The 23,021-nt window shown below is 40.4% G+C and overlaps 1 protein-coding gene across 1 annotated transcript in view; it reads right to left on the reverse strand.

The window, feature by feature from the left end:
• The window catches only part of cdh23 (cadherin related 23), a 194,283-nt gene extending 173,792 nt beyond the window's left edge, over positions 1-20,491 (reverse strand). The window contains exons 1-2 of the mRNA XM_088916036.1: positions 20,419-20,491; positions 18,008-18,088 (exon numbers count right to left, since the gene is read on the reverse strand). Of these exons, the coding sequence (XP_088772162.1) occupies positions 18,008-18,088; positions 20,419-20,491 (154 nt within the window). The remainder of the gene's footprint in view (positions 1-18,007; positions 18,089-20,418) is intronic.
• Positions 20,492-23,021: the final 2,530 nt, after the last annotated feature.

Genomic DNA, 23,021 nt, shown 5'->3' on the forward strand with positions numbered 1-23,021 from the left:
TTCCCGGTCCAAAGATGTTCGCGGTCGCCCCATCGTGATGATCAGAGGCCAACAAATTTCCAATATCTTCAATTCCTCTACACGTACCTCCCCCCTTCGTCGCTTCCTTCACATTTCCAGCTTCTGCGGCGAAGCTAATGCTCGCTCTGCCTGCCCCCGCCGGCCCTTCCATGCTCGCTCCACCTTCAGCGTTCCCAAATAACTACTGGCTTTTCTGTCTGCCCCAATCGACATCCCCGCTCTTGCTTTCGGCCTGCTCCGTCACCCCGACCCCTCTTCCACCCACATCTTACTCGACGGCCTTTCCTTCGGATTCTCACCAGGCCCGTGCACACTTCCTTCTTCCTTCGTCTTTGCAAAAAATTTGCAATCTGCCACCGCCGATCCCCACTCCATTGATTCCTTGCTAGCATCCAAAGTCGAGAATGGTTTCACGATTGGCCCACTTGACTCTTCCCCATTCCCTGCATACCACATCAATCCCATTGGTATAGCGGTCCGTCTGGGCGCCTGGCTCGCCAAGGCCAACATCTCCAGTGCCGTTAAAGTTATGCCTCCTGACCCAGACCTCTGGCACCTCTTCGGAATTCATCGGCGGTTCATTCTTCTCAGTCCGCCTTACCTTCGGACGTAGGAGTAGCCCAAAACATTTTCGGTACCTTAGCCGAAGCTCTCGGCTGGATCCCCTCGAATAACTATGAGCTTCCTTTTCTCGTCCACCTTCTCAACAATTTCCTTACCATAGACTTTCCTCACACCCCACCTGCAAGAGCCTCCACCACACTTCTTTCCGTTTTTAGGAAACTAGGGGTACCCCTTGCCATGGACAAAACAACTGGCCCCTCTCATAATCCAATTCCTCGGGATCACCCTCAATTCCATCAATTTCTCCGCTTCCCTGCCTCGCGACAAAATCGACAAGATCCAGATGTATATCTCTATCTATTCTTCCGCCAAATTTCGCACAAAGAGGGAACTTCTCTCTCCGCTCGGCCACCTCAATTACGCCATGCGTATCATTCCTCAAGGACGGTCTACCTTCTCAACCTCGCCTCTTCCGTGCCCTCTCTTTACCACCACGTAAGCCCTTCAGCCAACTGCAAATCCGAGCTCAGGTTTTGGCAGCTTCTCTTGGCCAACTTGAATGGCATCTCTTTCCTACGATGACCTCCTCTCTGACACTGAGGATATCCAGCTTTTCACAGACGCAGCCCCCTCAGTCGGTTTCGGAGGCTATTACAAAGGCCAATGGTTTGCGGCCCCTTGGCCTCCTGATTTCTCTCCAATCCCTCTCACCAACCAGTCATCGGCCTTGTTAGAAATATTTCCAATTGTCGTTGCTGCTTCTCTTTGGGGCCACAATTGGAAACAAAAACCGTCCTCATCCATTCGGCTATCCATGCAGTAGTTCATATAATCAACAAAGGAAGGTCTTCATCCCAATCCATCATGAAATTCCTCTGCCGCCTTAAATGGATTTCTCTCACACATCAATTCATCCGCGTAGCTGCTCACATTCCAGGCCACCTTAACGAGATAGCTGACTCTCTCTCTCTCGCTTTCAATTCAGGAACTTGGCACCAGATGCAAGACTGAACTCGTGCACAGTACCTCCCTATTCGGAACTCGCGTTCCTCTGAATCATCCTTTCCATCGCTATCTCCAGCTGGCCCAGCAAACTATCCTCTTAGGGATCGCCCCCGAACTCTCAATTCTTACTGCACTGCCTGGAAGGGCTTTCAATCCTTCCACCTCTCCGCGAACAAGATTTCGTTCTTTCGACATTCTCACCGTATCGTCCTTCGTTCGCTATCGTAGAAACTCACTCAAGGTACGAGCATCCACCGCCAAAGTATACCTGTGCGGCATCCACTCCTTTTCGGCACGATCTGTCCATCCCTTATCCACCCTCAAATTACTCTCCTTAAAGGCTTTCAGTGGCTTGAAAAAACCACTTCCGAACCTACGCGCACCACTTACCTCAGACATCCTTGAATCCTGCATCTACGTTGTCAGGTCAGGTTACCACTCGCCCTGGGTCGACCGCCCTCTTGAATCTTTATTCTCGTTAGCCTTCTTTATCTTCCTAAGGTGCTCCGAAATTACCGCTAATTCCACATCCTTCGATCCTTCTTCTCAATCCTGCTTATCCAACATCTCCATCTTATCTTCCGAGACGCTGACCTTCTATCTCAAGAAAAGCAAAACCAACCAACTCGGATCCGCCACTCTCATCTATTATTTCAAACTCTGTTCCTACATAAGCCCTTTCGAGCCTCTATCCCATTACGCACATCTTCGCACCTCCGCCGGAGCTTCGCCTACTGTCCCTCTGTTCGCAAACGAGACGGGCCGTATCATGATACCCTCCTAAACAATTCTCCGGATCAGGGGCCGCATCCTCCGCCGCTCGCTAAGGCATACCCGAGTATCTCATCAAGCAACTCGGCCGTCGATCCTCTGAGGCTTACCATGCACACATTAAAACTAACCCCGGTATCCTCAAGCAGGCACTTTCTCTCCTCAGCTGAATTGGGCCCAATAATCTTTTGTTTTTGTTTTTCTGCACTGGTGACTGGGGGTCCCGCTTGGTTCTTTTGGGGGGTCCTATCCTCCCCGTCCGACGGCCGGGAGGTTGGCCCTCAGCCAAGCGGGTTACGCCAAATCTCCACATCACAATAAACGATTCTAATTTCTCCCAAGCTTTCGGCTGCTGTCATTCCTCGTGAAATGGAGTTTTTAATGAAAGTTCGGGAGGAATGAAGGCAGCCGCGCTCATTCGACACAGCTGCCGCAATTCTCACTAATCCTGACGTAAGCAACCGGTCTCCATAAATATCAAATGTCACTCTCTCCTCTTCCTCGTTCGTTTTCTGCATCCCTCCTCCACCCCCTCTCCACCTTTGCAGCTACCCCATTGGTCGCATGGGGGTCCTATCCTCCCCGTCCGACGGCCGGGAGGTTGGCCCTCAGCCAAGCGGGTTACGCCAAATCTCCACATCACAATAAACGATTCTAATTTCTCCCAAGCTTTCGGCTGCTGTCATTCCTCGTGAACTGATTTTAAGGATTCACAAACATAATCACACATGACTATTAACTGTTGGATCATTTCATTAAGTAAATTATCCAAATATACCTTAAACTGTATCTTTGTGCTATGGTTACCTTTTTATAAAGAATTTAATGAAGGTCAAATTATGTTCTAAATCTAAAATTCAGGAGGATACAGATCAACTTATGGGGTTCACTTCCATTTAGATTGAAGTAATTCTTAATAATTCAAAATTCATACCTGTCATATCTGAAGGCAATAATTCATACTTGTCATATCTGAAGGCAAGCTGTCCAGTTTTGAATTATTAAGATTATGTTCTGTTCACCTCAGACCCGAAACACTAATATTTGGACTGATCTGGAGAACCCTAAGGAAAACCAGGTTGCCTGGTGGTCCAACAGGTGATACTCTCCTGTTTTGAGCAGAGTTTCTCAGCCACTGATCCAGTATGGTAAGGAGGTACACAGTGCTGTTGTGGGAGGTTCTTTCCTTTGCATAGGACAATAAACCACAGCCATAACTACTTGGCAATAAATATACAGTATCATGGGAGTTCTGGAAAAAGTAGTGCTATTAATTCTGGTGTAATTCCACTCTGGACTTGACAGTCTGCCCTACCTAAATTGCTCCCTCAATTCAATTGTTAAGACAGTTCCTCATTTCTTTACCTCTACTGGGGCTGTCTACAGATGGGTGCTGTATGTGAGTGGTGGTTCTCCTCCTATGTGTACTGTAAAGAATCTTGAGATGATTTTGGATGAAATTCAAGTATAAATGTGCAAGGAATTAGCTACCCAAGACTGAAGAAAGATGTAATGAGGAAGTCCTTGCATGCTGAATCAATCCACAAGACAATCATACTCTACACCACAGGTGCCTAGAATTTGTCTATCTGAGAGAAACTTGGCATCTTATTGTTTCAGAAGACATACATTAAAGAGCTCCAGGGTTTCCATCTGGAGCTGATAATCTCACACACCCACCTTTCTAACTTTCTCTCTTTCTCTCCTTGAATCATTCCATCACCCTGATCCCCTGAGCCACACCATCAGCTCACTAATTATTTTCAACTTGAAAGGAGCAGGAATGTGAATGTACCTGATATTCCAGGCCAAGACACAGAGGGATGGAAAGGAGCAGGAAAAGAACCCTCCTCTCTGGCTGCCAGCCAACTTGTACTGTATATCTCTATGCCATTTTAAGAAGAAATAAGTCTGTTTTTTATAACTGTGGTGCATGGAAATTGCTGTATTTTTAATCCTTGCACAGTTGGGTTCCCATGATTAAATATTTACATTGAAGAAAAGGCTGCAATGAAAGAAAACTGTACCTGTGCAGTTCTTGTAAGTCTAAAGCTTTATGCCAAGATTTCCAGTTTTGGAGGTGCTTGGGTAGGCAGAAGACCCACACTATGTATACATTTATGTTTGTTTCTGAGTCTCTTTGGAATAGATTCTCCTGGCACATTGCTGTGTGTCTTTGCCTGTATTTGTGTGAGCATGTCACTGCTTGTGATCTGCTAACAAGCCATGCTTGTTTTATGGATTATAAATGAACTAATTATCTGTAACGTTCATTAGCTGCAGGTCCTAATTAGCAAAAATTAATATTTGTTTTGATAAAGATGTTGGCAGAAGCAAATTGGTAATTGACCTTCTCAGCCAATCTGGAGGGAGGGAAAAAAGTTGGAAGAAAGACAACCTGAGTGGGACAGCTGGGTAGAAATATCAATCAGGGAGAAAGCGTGGTTAATAGTCTTACCCTATCTGTCAGACTGCTGGCTCCATACTACAAGAGGGCAGGCCAATGTACTTCTGAAACAATGCTTGTCTGTCTAAATGCAGTAACTAATACAGTTCATCAGGCCCTGAAAGTTCTTGTGTGTCAGCCTGTTCACAACAGCTCTGGATAATGACATTAAGTAGTAGTAAAACAGTCCCTTATAAAGGTTTACCATAGCATATCATGGTCAAAACACAGTAAACTTGTAGTGGGATACAGTGAAATAGTGAAAAGTTATGGTAAACCATGATGCCAACTCAGAAGCCATGGCAGAAGAAACGCACAGGAAAACTGCGAAATTCTATTGCAAAGTGTTGCTTTGCCTAAATACTGCCATCAATACACCTAAAATGATCACAAACTGTCAGCCTTGATGTATTTTATAATGCACTGAATGAGGTCTCAAAAACTCTTCAGCTTGAGATGCACCATGTAAAAAAGTATTTTGCCCACTGCGAGAGGCATGTAAAATGAAGAAACACATTTAAATGAAGCCTGGATGATAAAAGATGTCCTTCTGTCTGTCCATTCATGCCATACCAAGTGATGTTTTCAAAGCACCACTTTTAGCACCATCCCTTCCCTCAGCTAGGGCATGAAGAGATCATAGGTAATGTAAAACAAAATATTATCCAAGTGTGGAAAGCCACTGACAGAATAGCAAATAATTTCAAGGGGTTGAAACTGTTGTGATAGAATAATGTAAACAACAGGAACAAAATATTTTAGATAATACCTTATACAGCTGTTAAAAACATTGGATTGTGTAAGATTCCTGGAAACAAGTCGAGAAATTAAAATGAACCGTGTGCTTCCTGCTTTGACGAATACACTACACACCAGACGACAGTTTACTGCAGTCTCATTGCCCGCTGTATTGAGGGAATCCAGAGAACTAAAAAATGTGTTTCTTTCATTGTTAATAAAAATAAATTTACATTTGTACCCATTAATATAGCTGGGTATCTTACTGAAGCAATCTAAGTGAAGCACATTACTCAAGGATACTGTACAACAGCAGGATCCCACTTCAGATTTAAACTCACAACCTTCCAGTAACAAATCTAATTCCTGAACCACCATTCCATACTAATGCCACTTTCTTTTTTGTACTGTTTTTAAAGTGATGAAGACTGTAGTGAAATTGATAAAAACCACCAATACTAAGAGAGAGCACGATAGAAAAAGAGAAAAGGTGATAAAGAAAGATAGAAAATGAAAAGAAGAGAGACGCTTGCACACAGCTTGGTTCAGGAAATCCAAGTGGAACTACTCTCTTGTCAATTAATCCTATCTTGCAACTGTGTGGTGCCCTTTATGAGAACAAATGTCAGCTTTCAATTGAAGGACATACTAACCTTTCTTCATAGAAAGAGTCAACCAAAAAACTGATTGTATTATTACAGTGGTGCTGAAACCTCAAAATAACTGTTGTGCTCCTGGGTTTGTGCATGGCTAACTGAATTGATCATTTGATTACAGAGCAAGATTCTTAGGTGTAATTATTTTTTAAAAATTCAAACAAAAGGTAGAATGAAATATTCCTCTAACAGACCTTGGTATAGAAAATCTTTAAAAAACCCCAGCACAATTAGCAATGTGCACATCCACTCCAATCCACAGACATTGAATTTCCACTACAGGTCTGACATGTTTTGGGTCTATATGGTATATTCCACGACTCCACATCTATCTAAATATACTCAAAGAGGGTACCAAGCACAGAATATCCTACACCCAGTGTTGGGCCATGCGTCAAAGCTCGCAGTAATATAAAACATGAAATGAGTCAAACAAACTGTCTGATGGAGGCCTTATGTCCATACCTGCAATGATACACTAGCTCAGTCACCAACCTAAGTACCTGTACATGAATGCTCTTGCAGTGCACAAGCTCACTCTTGACAATCACTACGGGTGTGCTAAAGATCACCCCCAACCCAAAGCCCATTTACACACACACAGACACAGACAGCCAGAAGGCAGAATACGTGCACACCATATTCTAAGCAAGCTGCTGATGTGAGAAACTTAATTTAAGGGTTTGCTGCTCTCTGTGGCTCCATACCCGGAGATAAGAAGAGGCTCCTTCTTGGCTGCTCCCACACGCAGGTCAGTGCAAGCACCCAGTGTTGAGGTTCCACCCCACGCTATTCCCCATTCTCCCTCTGCTCCCAGGTCATGCTGCACCCCAGTCTGAGAACTCAACACTGAGACACACCTGTCTCTCCCTCCATTATAAATAATGTAGTGCATATTTACACTACATTATTTATACCACATTTACTCTACTACATGTCATATGGTATGTTTTATTTTGTGCAGTGTATTGAACCAAACAAGTGCTTATTATTGCTCTGTTTTATTAGAAACATGAAAGGTTTTAAACAGTCTCACAAAATGCATTTTTGTATTTTGTATTCAACCTGAAAGTCCAGCAGATGGATAGTTGGATGCTGTAATATTGTAAAACTGTATATTGCATTGTAATTGTCACCCTGTGAAAAATGGATATACCAAGCGAATAAAGCCTAGTGGATTTCATGAAAAACATGAGTTTACTGTGCATATTTCAATGTACTATTATAGTACCTGCATGAAATGTGTCATTGTTGGCAATAATTACTTAGATACAGTTGGCAATGCAGTTAGTGACAAAGCTGCCAGATTATGTTACATTTATATCATCTTACAATTACCCATATCACTGTCCTCTCAAGTCAGCCACTGTCCTGTCTTGATTTCAGCACAAAGAACTGTCATACTAAGAAATGCACTGTGAAGTTACTGCTTAGGATGGGTTAAATTCAGAGAAATTTCACTGCATTAGGTTTTCAATATTTCAGTAGAGAAAATAAAATTGACATTTAGTTAAATGCCAGCTAATTCACAATATTAAAGTTCAGAAAACAATTACGTACACCATTCTATTTTTTATACACTGTGTTCACACTGTTGTTTTGTGTTCTTTGCTGTTATATAATTATTCACCCTGCTTGTCTGTGTTGTTTATAATGGCCCATTATTAGCAGTTTAGCCTGTTAGAAAAATAAGCTTGTTTCACAATCCAGCTGGATGCAATGTTACTTCACAACCTAACAAATGGCTATTTTTTTTCTAATTTACTGCAGCATAGAAACAGAAATCAAGTCTTCTGCTCCCTTCTGCCCCCATCACACTATCTAATTAGTACTTTGCGTCATATTAAAAGTGGAGAACAGCAGGCAGAAATAAAAAGCAGGTCTGAGGAGACAAGCAGGGAGTGGGATGAGCTGAGGATAAACAGGGTTATAATTGGGAGCAAACTGCAAGTGTTTGGGATTCATTGAGGAACGAGAGAAGTGCCACAGTTATGCCTGTTGCTTAAGGCTTAATACATTCAGATTTCCTCGTCTCTTCTCTCTCCAGCAAATTGTCATCGCTAAATTAAAGAATGTACATTGTGCCTTTTGGCACCCCTGTTCATATTGGTTCCATATTTATATGCAAGGCAACATTGAACAACTTCTTTATGATCCTAAAAGCAGGCAGACATAAGAACACTTTTTTTCTGCTATGATTTTTAACACAATCCTAGTTTTTTGGTGAGCAGTATGGAGGCATGGTGGTTAGCTGGTGGTGGTGCTGCACAGCTTCAGACCTCTGGGTTTGATCAAAGCCTCTGGTGAAGCGCTCACACCTGAAGAAGGCTCCAGAACTGAAACGTTGCGTCTTTTCTCTTTTCAGCATGGAATAAACCTATTACTTGTTCCTTTGCAGACTATGCATGCTGACGCAGCTACCCACCTGAACCAAAGCCTGTGGCGTATCTGTGGAGTTTATTCTTCACTTTGTGTAGGTTTTCACTGGGTGATCCATTTTCCTCCCACCTCCCAGAGACATGCTGGCTAGATTAGTTTGGTGATTATATGTTGGCCCTTTCTCTGTCATCCTGTGACAGATTTGCACCCTATGCAGGAATAAGCAGAGGTGCGCTCTTACTCCTTTCTTGCGTCCTATATTTCCAGGGTAGCCTCAGACCTAATAATAATAAAATAATTATAATAAATCCTTACACTTTCTGGATGCTCCACTCAAAGCGCTTTACAGGTAATGGGGACTCCTCTCCACCACCACCAATGTGCAGCCCCACCTGGATGATGCGACGGCAGCCATAGTGTACCAGTACACTCACTACACATCAGCTATCAGTGGGGAGGAGAACAGAATAATGAAGCCAATTTATTGATGGGGATTATTAGGAGGCCATAACTGGTAAAGGCCAGTGGGAAATTTGATGAAGACACTAGGGTTACCCCCCAACTCTTTTCGAGAAACACCCTAGGATTTTGACCACAGAGAGTCAGGACCTCAGTTTTATGTCTCATCTGAAGGACGGCACCTGTTTACAGTATAGTGTCCCCATCACTATTCTGGGGCATTAGGACCCACATGGACCACAGGGTGAGCAGCCACTGCTGGCCCCACTAAAACCTCTTCCAGCGGCACCCTTAGTTTTTTCCAGGAAGTCTCACATCCAGGTACTGCCTACAGTAGGCTCACAACTGCTTAGCTTCATTGGGTTGCCAGATGTGAGTTGCAGGGTGACATGGCTGCTGGCATCACCTTCCCTGACCCTCACCAGGATAAGTGACTGACATATTTTTAGTGAGAGGAAGATGTGTTGTTTCATTTTGGTTTTTTTTTAATTTAATCAAAAGCAATTCATAAACAAGCAAAAAATACCCAGAGCCCAAATGCTACACACACTATATGCATGTTGTACTGTCCTCTTAGTCTACCTGATATGTGTGCTGTGCTAGTCTTTAAGCTTCTCTTTAATGTATGAGATCTAGTTCAGCAGGGTTGTCTATGAAACACTTTGTGATCTAGATTAATAAAAGTGCTGTATAAAAATGAGGTGTTGTTCACAGAAAGAGAAAAAAATTACACAGTCTGAAGATAAAGCCATGTGCTCTGAATGTGTAGTGTACTGAGGCTTTCAATTACAGAAAGGTGCTTATTCCCCTTGGCTTCAATAATGCACCGTACTGTACACTGTAAAAAATACCTGCTAAATCTGTAAGAGTCCTGAGGCTCATGCATCTTCTCACTGATGTTCAGATTACTGCTAACAAACAATAGATTGTGAAGCTCAGTCTGTTTCTTTTTAAATCATTACAAGAATAGATTAATGAAAGCTGCTGTAAAAATTATCAATAACCATACTTTTGGATATGTAAATATATGTGTTTCTCATTAAAGAAATATCTGCAAATATTGTTTATTTCTGAGAAATAAAAAAGGAAACATCATCCCCAGATAACTTATTTTTTATATCCTTTTACTAATTACACTATTCCTCATATACCCTCTGACAGTTCAGCTGTTTCAATTGATTGATTTTGATTGATCTTTGGATATTATTGTCTACTTTTCAGCTGTGGAAGAGGATAAATTGGATTAGTCAGGTGAAAGATTAGGACAAACCCCATCATCTCTGGAGATGACAGGGCCTCTGCTCCACTTGGGGTTGCTGTGCAGAAGCAGGGTGTTAATCTGGGAGCTGTCTGGCTTCATGTTCATGGGGCAGGACAGGCACATACAGTATAGAGCTGCTCTGCACCTGATCACATTGATCTCAGGGTCTGATTTTTACTTGAATGCGTATTTTTTCTAAAGAGCCTTACTAGACAGTAATTAGGAAGAGAATAGCATCTTTGAAATGCTGATAGAGCTTTTTTGTTGGGAAAGCCAGTGATGTTGCTCATCTTAATGTTTTACGATGGCTGAAAGACTTGGAGTGTCAATATGGCAACATGTACGTGATAATGTCTCTCCCTCTACACAAGACCTTGTATGTTGAAACCTACTAAGGGGGCTAGACGTTATTCTTGGCTTAACAGCATTAAGCAAAGTTGTACAAGATTCCCTTTGAGTGGGATACTGGTTTATCACTGATTAATCTTCCATCGAATGCTGGTAGTAACTGATATAGAGTAGTCAGACTGGCTGCAGTGAACAGGGAACAGCACCTCATTCATGTATAAAAACTTGACATTCAGCAAAGCCCTAACCCTGGCAATCCTCTGTCTTTGCTGTAGCGTCACCTCTCAGGCCTTCGATGGGTATTCAAAATCTAATTATCTTGCAGGAACACAGGGTTGTAAAACCCTGAGAAATGTTCTACAGTTATGTACAGCTCTGTTATATTCCACTCAAAGTGTATTAAACAATACATTGCACTGAAGGGGGATCTCACACTTAATGACTCTGTTCATCACCAAAATTTAATAACTCATTCATTAACCTTGTTTTGCTAATTGTCTGACTCAAAACGCATTAATGATTGCCAAAGCCCCACATCCAAACATCTCTCAATGTCAGAGTGCTGCTTTTTCCTGTCTCTCACACATACTCACTGCCTCTGTCTCTCCTGCTGCAACACTCAGGCATTATACCAAGATTAATTCTCTTGCTCCCAGTTTCCCCCCTTCTCTTTGGTATAACACTGTTATTCGCTTTTTCACTTCCTTTCCCTTGTAATCTGCTAAAACAGGAGTCTTTCTTGTGACCACCTCTTTCTTTTTTACTTTTTACTTTTTTCTTAAAAGTATAGTACAAGTTTGTGCTTACACATACTAGTATTTATTCTCCCAGTTTTTATAAATTCCTCCCTCTTAACTTTTTTCTCTTTCTCTGTACCTATGATTCTTTGCTAAAATGTGTCTGACATACTCTACACTCACCCTGCCTTTCCTCCACTGCAGGTGTTATTGTCTCCAAACACCTTCCACCTCAAGCTCAGCTTCTTCCTGACTAGTATTCCCTCTCCATCCCTGGTCCTCTGCTACAACACACCTTTGTTACCCTCTCACTTCGCCTGTCTGCTGTAAGTTTGTTGTTTCTTCCTTTATTTTAAGGTTGACTTGCCCTGTGACATAAGGGCAGTATCGTCTTTCGCTGTGTCACTCTGTGGCTGCCAGCAGGGCCTGAATTATAGAAGAGGATGCTGGTGAATTTCCAGGAGCCAGGGCTGGTTTTCTAGAACAGGCAGGGAGGGAATTTCACACTCTGCAACTGAAGTGACAAGCGTGGTGATGCAGTGCGTTGTAACTTACTGTAAATGATATGCAATACAGTGATGGATGGCGTGTTTGTGGTTGCCACTGAACCATGTAAACCATTATTTCCAGGAGAGAAAATGCTAAAATAGCCTTTGCAGTTGGAACCATATTACTCTTTAATGTGGGTTGATCAGACAAGGTGAAGCCAGGCTCAGCCAGAGGCACTGTGAGGAGATGAGACACAAGGAGCAGTTCTGACAGGCAGACGCCTGAGTGTTCTTTCTATCTCTCTCTCCTCACTCTCTTCTGCAAGAACGCACTCTGTTGATTAAAGATTTGCCAGCCATCCTGTTTCACCATATTTCAAAATGCTTGCATCACTACTAACTTCTTGTTTGAGTTTATTTAACAATGCAAATATTTACATTACAGCGTAAACATGTGGAATTCATTTTTCCAGCATGATACACTGCCAGGAAAAACGTTTAATGACTGTTAATTTACATGATAGTAATACATTATAGCTTTGCATCCTGTTCACCCTGTTTGTAATTGTTCAGACCTTAGCTTAACATTGTTCCTGTCTTCTTACTCAGAAATGATGGGAAAATGTAGAAGAAAATCACTTTAAAAAATTCTGCATAGTATAAAAAGAAATAATACAAAACTCCATCTTCTTATTTACTCCATAGTGGCTCTCCATAAGCAGAGACATTATAGCGCATTAACACTCATATGAAATGCATCTCACAGTAATTAGAAACCCTCACATCAATCCTGTTTCTCCAGATAAATAGGCAATGGACCTCACACTTAGATCCAGCATGGAATCAGCTTGCTAAAAATGCTCCCTTAGCCATTTAAGATATTTAACCTTTTTTCCAGATGACAGAATGTGAGAAAGTCCAGTGAGAGAAAAAAAAAACAACAGCAAAAAAAAATTGCAGGACAAGCCATTAAGCCTCCTGTCTACAGAATAAACGGACTAGAGAAAAATATGTTTTTACACCATGAGTTTGATAAATTAAAAAATATATATACAGTAAATATCTAAAAGTAATAAAAGAGCACTTCTGAACAACACTTTTTTCCAATAGAAAGAAAGGTTCTTGTTCGTAGCGACGTGGTTGGTATGTCAATCAAGCAGTTGTATGTTTGGACCATTAAGTCATGACGTCTGAAACACAATGGAATCAAAGGGCATTTATATTAAGTGCTGTCTACCATTTTGACAGTGATTTCTGGGAAGGGTCTGGAAAGTGATACGTAGACAAAATGTCACATAACAGCCGGCAGTTTACTGTATGTAATTGTGCAAATAAAGACGAATCTGAAATATGCTCAGTACCTTGCTATTCATAAACCTGAAGCTTATGTAAAAAACTGGATTTGTGTAACCTAGCCAGCATGGTTGCCTTAAAATAGGTAAATGTACCTAAATACATTTTTAAAGCTTTAAAACAGGCCTAAATATGTTCTGCATTTATTCTGTGCTCAAGGGTCATTTTGGTCAGTTTTCTTCAGTATTAAGTAAATAGTAATTTCCACTTGTGTTACCATCAGTAGAAACGGTTTAGTTTTTATTTTGTGTACCTTTTCTAAACAATGAGATCTCCCACTAGTGTGGACTTTGACAGTCAAGGAGCATTATCAGAAAATTTCTAGCATTCATCGAGCTGTAGGTAACAGCTGGTTTTCTTTATCATATAAGAATCAACATGTAGTCCAACAAATAAAGAAAATCAAACCGATGGTTAAAATTTCTGCCGCTGTCTCCTTCAGTCTTAAAAAAGATCACAAGTAGCAATCATTCTGTCTTTAGCTTTATTGTGTCTGGTCTATCCCTTTCCCCCAATGTCAATGTAGATCTATAGCATTTTTATCTCGGTACATCACTGAACAAAGCATGCAAGTGTCCTGCAAGCTGGAGGCTTTTCATTTTCTTACCATCCAGCAATGGAGCTTGAAGTCATAATAAGTGATGGATTTTATCATCGTAAACATCTATTTGTGTTTGTAAAAGGTAACATTTCAGATTAGAGATAAATGTTACTTAGTATTTTTCTGAAATAACAATTTGAAGTTGCGTGAATAAAGAAAACAATTGACAATTAATAAATCCCTTTAGCACATCATCAAAAACGAAAGCTCTACTAAAACAAAAACTGTTTATACTGTCCAGTAGGTGCACATTTATGATCAAAATTAAGTGAGGGACTGTTTTTATCCAATTAAGTCATAGCTTTATTTTTATCATCAAGTATTGACATAAATGACAGCACACAATTAACATTTAACGGTAGTGGAACTGAAAAATAATGTTTTCCTCCATAATAATGCACTGTTCATGCTCTATTTTTGAAAGGACTGATTCATCTCTAACACCTTGAACCTTAGGGACTGCTGGGTTGTTGAGCTTTTGCGGCATCTTAGAATTGATCGAGTCAATTCATTTCTAAATCAAACAAACAAAGCCCTCAAGGGCTGGGGAGCACTGCGACTCCTAACTTTGGGCTGTGGGACTGACTTGTGACCAAGGACTTCAGGGGACAGTTCTTACAGTCACGCGCACCTGAAACATAAGCAAGAACAGACTACTCTGGAAAACTCAAAGCTTTAGACTTTCTCAATTTTATCTCACATTTGCTTTTACTTCTCAGATGCTTTGGCATGATAAGGCACTTGTAGTAAATCAATTTGTATCAAATTGCACTCTGTCATATTGCACTACAAGTTCTATGACACTGTCCATTGCAAGCAAACAGGCTGCTGTCTGGCAAAAAGCTAAACCCCCTTGAGTTATCAGATTACACAGAGCAAAAAAAAAGAGGCCTGAGCATACACAGAGTCTTATTGTGGGGTGTAGTAATACTGAAATACAGAGCTATTAAATTCTCACACTAATAGAGTCTAACCTCTTGCTACTGCCAAGGGGGAACCTATCTTCCAACACATTTTCTACCACATACGCTGGACAGCATGGCGTAACCGATACTGAATATTAGCCCCCGGCTATCTGAAATGTTGTATATTGAAAAATTAAATTATCCATTAGTGTAATATTTCAGCCGTCGTTAGTTCAATTCAGTTATTGCTAGTTTTTGCATTGACTTGGCATTTTTATACCTGAGATGGCATTATCATAGCTTGAAGTGATTGTGCATCACATATTTAGGAAGAACAAGGAAGAAGGACATCCTCATACCAGGACATGTTCTATAGCTGCTACACAAACACACTTCTCCTTTAAAAAAAGAAAAGGCCCTGAAGATCTTTAAATTGGTTTTGAGGTAGGAAGTGGGATTACAGCATGCAAGCATTACAGAATCATTAGCATGCCTGAAGCACACTAGATACAGATTTCAGAAGTCTGTCCACCAAAGAAAAGCAATTCAACAGAGAGCTGCACTTCTTAAAATTTGCATTAAAAATATGGCAAAATTAGCTTTTATTTGAACAATGCTGCGAATAAGAAAAATAGAACAGAAATAAAGTTTGAACAACTGAGTAATTAATCAAGAGCCACACAGTTGTGCATTAGAGAGTTAATTACATGTTGGATTCCATTAAATAATAAACACAATTAATGCTACTTAATGCAAACTGTGACCCTCATCCTCAGTGTCTGTTCTTAAGGGCTTCGTCTTAAATTGCATACTGTACTGAAATATGCAAAGTGCAGATAACATCAAAACCTTGAAAACAAATATAATTTTCTCCCAAGTGCAGCTGGACAACTGCTGCATTGCTGGGTAATAGCAATGCAGGTGAACATGGGATACAGCAGTCAACAGACAGGCTGCTGAAAAGATAACACAGATACATCTGATCATTTATTGAGGAAACTTGACTATTTTACTGTAAAATACAAACATTTTTAGTTTAGTTTTATTAGCGTAATTTAAGATTCCAATGACAGCAGAACTATGATGGCTTATAACATGGGCATACAGATTACATCCTGAAAGATGTTTCAGGTTTTCATTCCAACTTGAGTTCTTATTTAACTAAGACATTTTTAAAATATATTTTCAAACATCTTTTGATAATGTATTTGATTCCTGGTCTGTTGGTTATGTCTTGTATTCAAGTTTTGAACCTTTCCAGTCACAAATAATTGGACTCATTAAAGATGTGTTAAAGAGTGGAGCCAGAAGACCATGCAACACTAACTCTAACACTCTACTTGACACCCTGGCTTCTAGCAATTGCAACAATTTGGAGTTGGACCTCATTAACTCTACAGGGACACAGTGGTATAGAAAAGCAAATAGCAATCACACCACACCTGGGTATGAGACTGAAAAGCAGAGAGTGTTACCAGCTGCCAGCTCACAATAAAAATAATAATTGTATTCCTCAACGCTTTATCAACCTAAAGTGCTGAAAAACTCATAGAACTACAGTATATGCATGCTCAAAACTAGTCATGATTTTAAGAATGACTGAACCAACTGGTCATACCAAGAAAAAAACATGTTGACCATTTTCAACCAGTAATTCCTTTAATGTTTTTGAACAACTGAACCTTTTAATGTTCTCACAAGAGTCTTGTCATCATCTGGTCAATAAAAGGTCTACCAAAAAATCAAGCCTTATACTGCCTGTTTCTGCCGGCCAAACACCTATAAATTAAAGCCGTCACTGAACATCGTTCAGTTTCCATTTTTCCGAGGGCAGCCGGCAGATGAAGGACATGTGGGAAGAGATCAGGCAAAAAGCTTTTGGTGGAGATATATCCGGTTGCCTCGTTTAATGGCGTCTGACTTGACTGCATAGCTAATGAAAAGCTAGCTGTGCACAAATTTCCCTGTCACTCATTGCAATGGAAAAAAACGAAAAATGCTTCTCCTCACTGACACCTTCACACAGATGAGAGGACAGAGCCTTTAAAACACGACCATGCCTACTCCCAACTTTTTGCATGGCACTCCACTTCAAGCACCCATGTCTTCAGGGAGATTAGGATCAGATGGTTATCACTCCCAGAGCATACTGTACACCACTCAAACCAGCTCTCCCCAATTCCCTCTGGGACAGTTCTTATGCCCGGAGGAGTGGGATGAGGATGTAGACTGAGGCTGCACAGCTTGACTATAGTTTGGCCAGATGGGCAGAAAGTGCATGAGTCCTTCTGCACTTGCACAGAGAAACCTCCAGCATGAATCATGAATTGATTATGGCAAAAAGGGTGATTGGAGAAGTTAAGCTTAATATGAGTTACAGGCTGAAAGCAGCATTGAAATAAAAATTCCCAAAATAACCAATTTACTGTATCCATTATTAAACTGCAATGAATATCATAATATTGTAATCATATGATAATAAACTATTTAAAAAATGTAATGTAACTTACTGATACACCTGCTTTCATTTTACACACGCAATTGAGTATAAGAGAGAAAAGTTTCAAGCATGCTCAAACAAGAAGAAAAAGTATTCTAATGTACACGATCGCTCAGAGACTGGGGTTAATTCTCCATGCCCACACAATCTTACTCCTTTCATTAGAAAAGATTAATCACACCCTGATCTGTTCTGCACTATTCTCAGAGCTCCCTCTCCTCTGTCAAAAAGGCTGCCTTTGCGTGGTGCTTACACAGGCAGGTCATGAAGATTCAGGATGTACAGCATGTTCTTACTCAGAACAGCCTTGTAAAGGAAATTTGAGATCCTTGCTAATCTGTCAAATAAAGTCGCTTCCTTCTACTCACTCCAGAATGGTTAGATCTTTGGTGAAACTAGAGTAACACAGAGTACCAGAGTTAACACTATTCTTTGCTTCTACTAAACAGAACACTCTCAAAAACTCTTAATAAAAAGTGTGTTAGAGAAAACAGTGTTAAATCACTTCTTGCTCAGATTAAATAGAAACCGTGACCCTCCCTCTGACTGCTAATTACAAACCCAGTATATTGTGGCAACTTTGAAATGGGTACAAGTGAATGGCTAAGGTGTTTGAAAGGTTTATCTAAGCCTAAATGGTTTTAATGTCTTCCACAGGTTCCATGGCATTGTGTGCTTATATGGTTAATTGGTTATAGTTTTAATACTGTACTACAGCATATATACTGTAGGTGAAATTCTACCTCCTCTTTCTCACTGAAGACAGACCACTCACCTACTGGGGTGTCCTCGTAGATCAGGAAGAAATTATCAAAGAAGTAATTCAGGAAATAAGGCAAGCGATTGAAGGCCACGACTGGGGAGAAAAAAAAATGGAGAAAAAATTAGTTCTGACTTATATCCTCACACTATGTCAGTATCTTAATTGCATTATACTTTGTAACGCACTTTGGATGTTTCACAGGATTGTAGACATACTGTATTTCCCTTCCTGTACTCTTGTGAGCACAGGGTGGATGAGTGATTACATTGACAAACATGTAAGCTCACAAACTTCATGAGAGGGACATACAGTATGGTACCATCTCCTCATTTAGGTAGGTATGCCCCTTTGGGCCATTAAGGCCCATGGGGGAATGGGGTGCAAGGGCCACCATTTTTCCTCAACCATCTGACACTGGAGATGGAGGTGATGTGGTCAGCATCACGCTCCGGCCAGCCTATTACCCCCAGAAAGATTAACCCCAGGTACTCATTTGGAAAGCAGGCTGGGTGGATCTGGGGGCCGCCTGGAAGGAATTAGAGCAAGCTACATCGCTTGCCCCTACCTGGGATCCAACTCGGGACCTTCCAGTCAAGAGCTAGATGCCCTTGCCGTCTGAGCTACCACAGCTCCCATCTACTCCATAAAAGACAAGAAAAGAATCTGCTCCATAACTCGGATATCATTTGCAAACAAAAATAATTAAAAAGGAGCAGATTATAAGAACTTTAATATGCCATTCTAACTTTTCTATTTCACTATGATTTGACACTAGGAAGTGTCCTGCTCTTGGCATGTGAAAATGTGAGGAAGATTACAAATGAGACCCTTGTATCACTTCACACATACTGTATAGCCTGTAGTTGCTAGTTGCTAACTGATCAGAGGTTCTCATCCAGCAGATTCTTGAAAGTAGCCAGAGTATCAGCTCAAACAATATGGCTGGGTAGCTTGTCCCAGACACCCATGACATTTTGTCTAAAGCAGAGACTCCTGTTGTCAGTTTTAAATGCACTTCTTTGTAGCTTCTGCTTTTGTCCTGTGATTCATGTTTCACTGTTATGTCTTAAGTCTATTGGGTTGTCTTTGTCAATGCCTATATTGATTTTCAAACAGTTGAATAAAGGCCCTTCTAGTCTCTGTTTAAAACTAACAATGGTCGGCTCTTTCAGTTTCTCAGTGTAAGAAACTTCAGACCAAGGAATGTACCTATTTACTGAACTTTGCACAGATTCCAGTGCAGAAATATTTTTTGTAACACGATAACTAAAATTCCACATAAAATTAGAATTTCCTTGGGTGTTGTACAATTGTCACATGATATCCCTTGATTGAAATCTATAAATTCTATCATTCTGTTTATCCATTTTAATGCCTAGAGCAAGAAAATGTGGTCTAAACATAAACCTCTAGGTTTTCTGCAGAAATAGCTTGTTTAAGTCCACCCTCATCTTACTTATATTACACTATATATGTTTCTGATTCCTGTGACAGTCTTGAATTTTGTCGTCTTTTTCAATGACATGTTTTAAGTAACAGTTATGGCTTGGGGTGTTTGGGAAATGCCAAAATGCCTTTATTTAAATAGATGAATCTGTACAGTATATGTATACAAACAGTTTGTACTATAGAGAAGGAAAATTACTAATTTGTGCATAGAAACGTGTTTTTTTTAAAAGAAGAAGGACCAAAGATACTTTACAATTACTTTAATTTCTCTTACCACATTTGTTCTAAAATATCTGGTGTGTAGTCGCTAAAAAGCCTGTCCTCTTCCAGATGGATAGTCGTTTTCTTGCTTCAAAATAATTCATCCGATGTTCTTAGTTTTTTTTTTTCTCCATGACTTGGCTTCTACTCTTAGCAGATATTGAACACCACTTTGCAAATATTTTTAAAGAATTTTCAATTTGAAGGTAAAGTGCAGCCAACACAATTTAATAAGATGATCTGACAACTTCTTTACCTTCTTTCAAAGCACTGGATTAGCCTTCTCAAATCTGTGGCCACTATATTCTCAGTCCACTACATGCCTTTCTAATGCAGGCTTCTGGAAAGTACTGGAAGGGGTGCTGCAAATATTCTCTTTATTTTTATACACTTAAGCACTAAGGAATTCCATTATTAGAAAGAAATTGTTGCAATAATAAGGGTCAGCCTTTGGGAGCTCGGTCGATGTGTGTATAAATGTGTTAATGTGTGTGAAAGAGAGACACAGAGCAAAAGAGAGTGCAGCCTTTATAAACTCAAACAAATTGATCCAAAGCAGCGATGGCATCTTCTTAATAACTTTCCTGGTGGTACAGCTGTACGTTTCATTGGAAGTGTCTCCTGTGTCTGTTAGTTTACATGGCAGCACGGACGGAGCTGCCACGCAGACAGACAGGTTTATCAGCGTGGCTGCAGGAGCAGGCAGGACTCACCTGGCCTGACAGAGTGGAGAATCAAGGCCGACAGGAGGAGATTCCTGATTGTCCCGCTGGTGTGCCCCTCCATCTCCTCAGCTTGGGCTGCCTTGGAAACACACAGACACACACAGTTATCACCTGCTGGACTGTCATTTCATGAGGCATCTTTACTTTCCAGTTCCTGCAGGCAGTAACTAGTAGTAAGGAAGATAACTACTGGATATAATGTACTGACCAAGACACCTGGCAATAGTGCTGATAGAGTCCAAGAGCTATTGATATGTATGTTATAGTCAGCATTACTAAGAACTATTATCTCTGGTTGAGTCTCTTAAGGCAGAATGCTTAAATTGTGAATCTCCTTATATCATAGATAAAAATAATCTTGAACCGCAATGAAATTGCTGGCAAACTGACAAATGTAGACTACAAATATTGCTGGCCATTGTTACCAGCTATTGATGGTAAGCACTGTAGGCAATAATTACCAAGTGTAAAACCACCCTTAGGGGCATGAACAAAAACACACGCAGCATGTGTTTTCGAGAGATGTGCTTCATGTCTTTGGGCCCAGTTAATAGGTGTCTCCAGATGCTCTGATACTGTATGTGAGATTCATGCCCAGGTTCAATTAAGGACCCATGCTGTTTGCACAATATACATACTAACACAGCCAAGATTAACAGATTAGCCTTTATAACTGCACCATCACTGCACACAGGCTGGTTTGACTGTGGTCATTCAGTATGGGTGTACAGGACTAGAAATAAGACTGTCTTATTTTGAGCAAATACTGTATGCTCCAATGTGGAGTCAAAGTAATATTCACGTTACCCACAAGAAGGACACCATAGGTTGTATTAGTTCAGAACACTTGCAGTATTGCAACCTAAGTGAAATCCAAGTTATACATCAGACTGGTTTTGAAGAGTACTGTTAAAACAGAACAAGAGCTCCTGTATTTGCCTTTTCTTTCAGCTTGACACTTGGCAATCTCCAAAGAGTCTTCTTCCTTATCCGAAACACCATGAACAAAGAGCATAAAAAATCTTGTGATTAATTCAGTGACACTTTGAAAAATGTTTTGTTTTGATCCTCAAAAGTCCTTTTCAAATGACATGAAAGTCCATAACCAATGAATGGATGCACTGGAATATACAAATTAAATTTACCCAACGACTATTTGCGGATACAAGAACACATACAAACAAATCTGTTCTAAGCTGAGAAGCAATCTGTACAAACCAGGGTCTCAGACAGAAAACTGAATACTGAAAATGAGAAGAAGCTTTGGATTGGCGTGCTGTATGTCAAGACAGCAGTACAGAAAGACCTCATTGCTTTCTGAGGTAACAATCTGAGGAGCTCTTTCTGCAGTATTTTATATTACAGAAGTAGACCTACGGTTGTGTGCATTTACAGTTTATCAGACTTAAACATTTTGTGGTGGCATGAGCTAAGAAATGATTTTGATTTTGTGGATGTACTTTACGGGGGATCAGAAAATTTGCTTGGCTTAGAATTTTAACTTGCAAAATCCTATTACTGCACAGACAAGCAGCTTTGATATGAGCATAAAGGGAAATTGTTTGGCCTGCTGATGGTTTTGATGTAAGCTTTCTGGTTGTACTCTGGGATGGACCGTCTTCTAGAAATGAACTGATTTCTGTCCTACTTCTGATCCACTACACTACAACATTATACAGTACATTCAAGCAGCAGGAGCAGCATCTCCTCCACAAAGACCTGAAGCTTGAGAAACAGTTTCCTGTTCAGTAACTACAGTATTGTAACTCTTAAATGCCTTCAGTATCAACAGTCCCTTCAAGTAGGGATGGGGGGTCCCATTGATTCTCTTCTGTTGTCTGTATAGGTTGTTAAGGGTTTAACAGCTACTTTACATCATTTAATTATTACAGTATAATCAAGGCATTGCTCCATTAATTGTCTTGGAGAATTCTCTCAGTGAATAGCTCCTGTTGTAAATTAATTAAGTCAATAGTAAGATGAAAATTAATGATGCAATAAAAACAGATATAAATGAAATTAATGTTTCATTTACTTATTTACTATTTGTGTAAGAGGATGGTAGAATGATCAGGTGGCTTAACCAATCCCCACTGAGGACGGGAGTACATGCCTACTGTATATGTGCACTCAGCTTCATTATAATGCCCTGTGTGTTACATACACTGTACCGCCTTAATAAACTAATGCCATTTGGGCTTGTTACTCTATCCTCAAACAATATATTTGATATGTCCCAACAGTTTTTATAGTAAAAGTTCATTATGCTGTTCAAATTAATTTAAGAGGTTGTCTAATTACTGTGGAAACATTGCATATGGTACAAGATGTTAAAAACAAAACCTGTTTAAAACAGGTAATACATACCCAGTCTCATTAATACATGCCAACATACCTGGTGTTTTAATGAATTCTTAAAGCACCGTCCAGTGTTATCGGGAAAGGTGGGTTTATAATTTAGGATGTTGCCCTCATAAGGGGCTGTACTCCCAGATTTCTGTATTGGAAGCACAGCAACTGGTAACTACCTCCTTTGTCTGCCACACTGTCTACAGCTCCTCTTCACTGTGATAACACTTTATCACAGGATA

This window comes from Atractosteus spatula, chromosome 5, assembly GCF_055471065.1.
Source record: "Atractosteus spatula isolate fAtrSpa1 chromosome 5, fAtrSpa1.hap1, whole genome shotgun sequence".
In the NCBI taxonomy this organism is placed as follows: Eukaryota; Metazoa; Chordata; class Actinopteri; order Semionotiformes; family Lepisosteidae; genus Atractosteus; species Atractosteus spatula.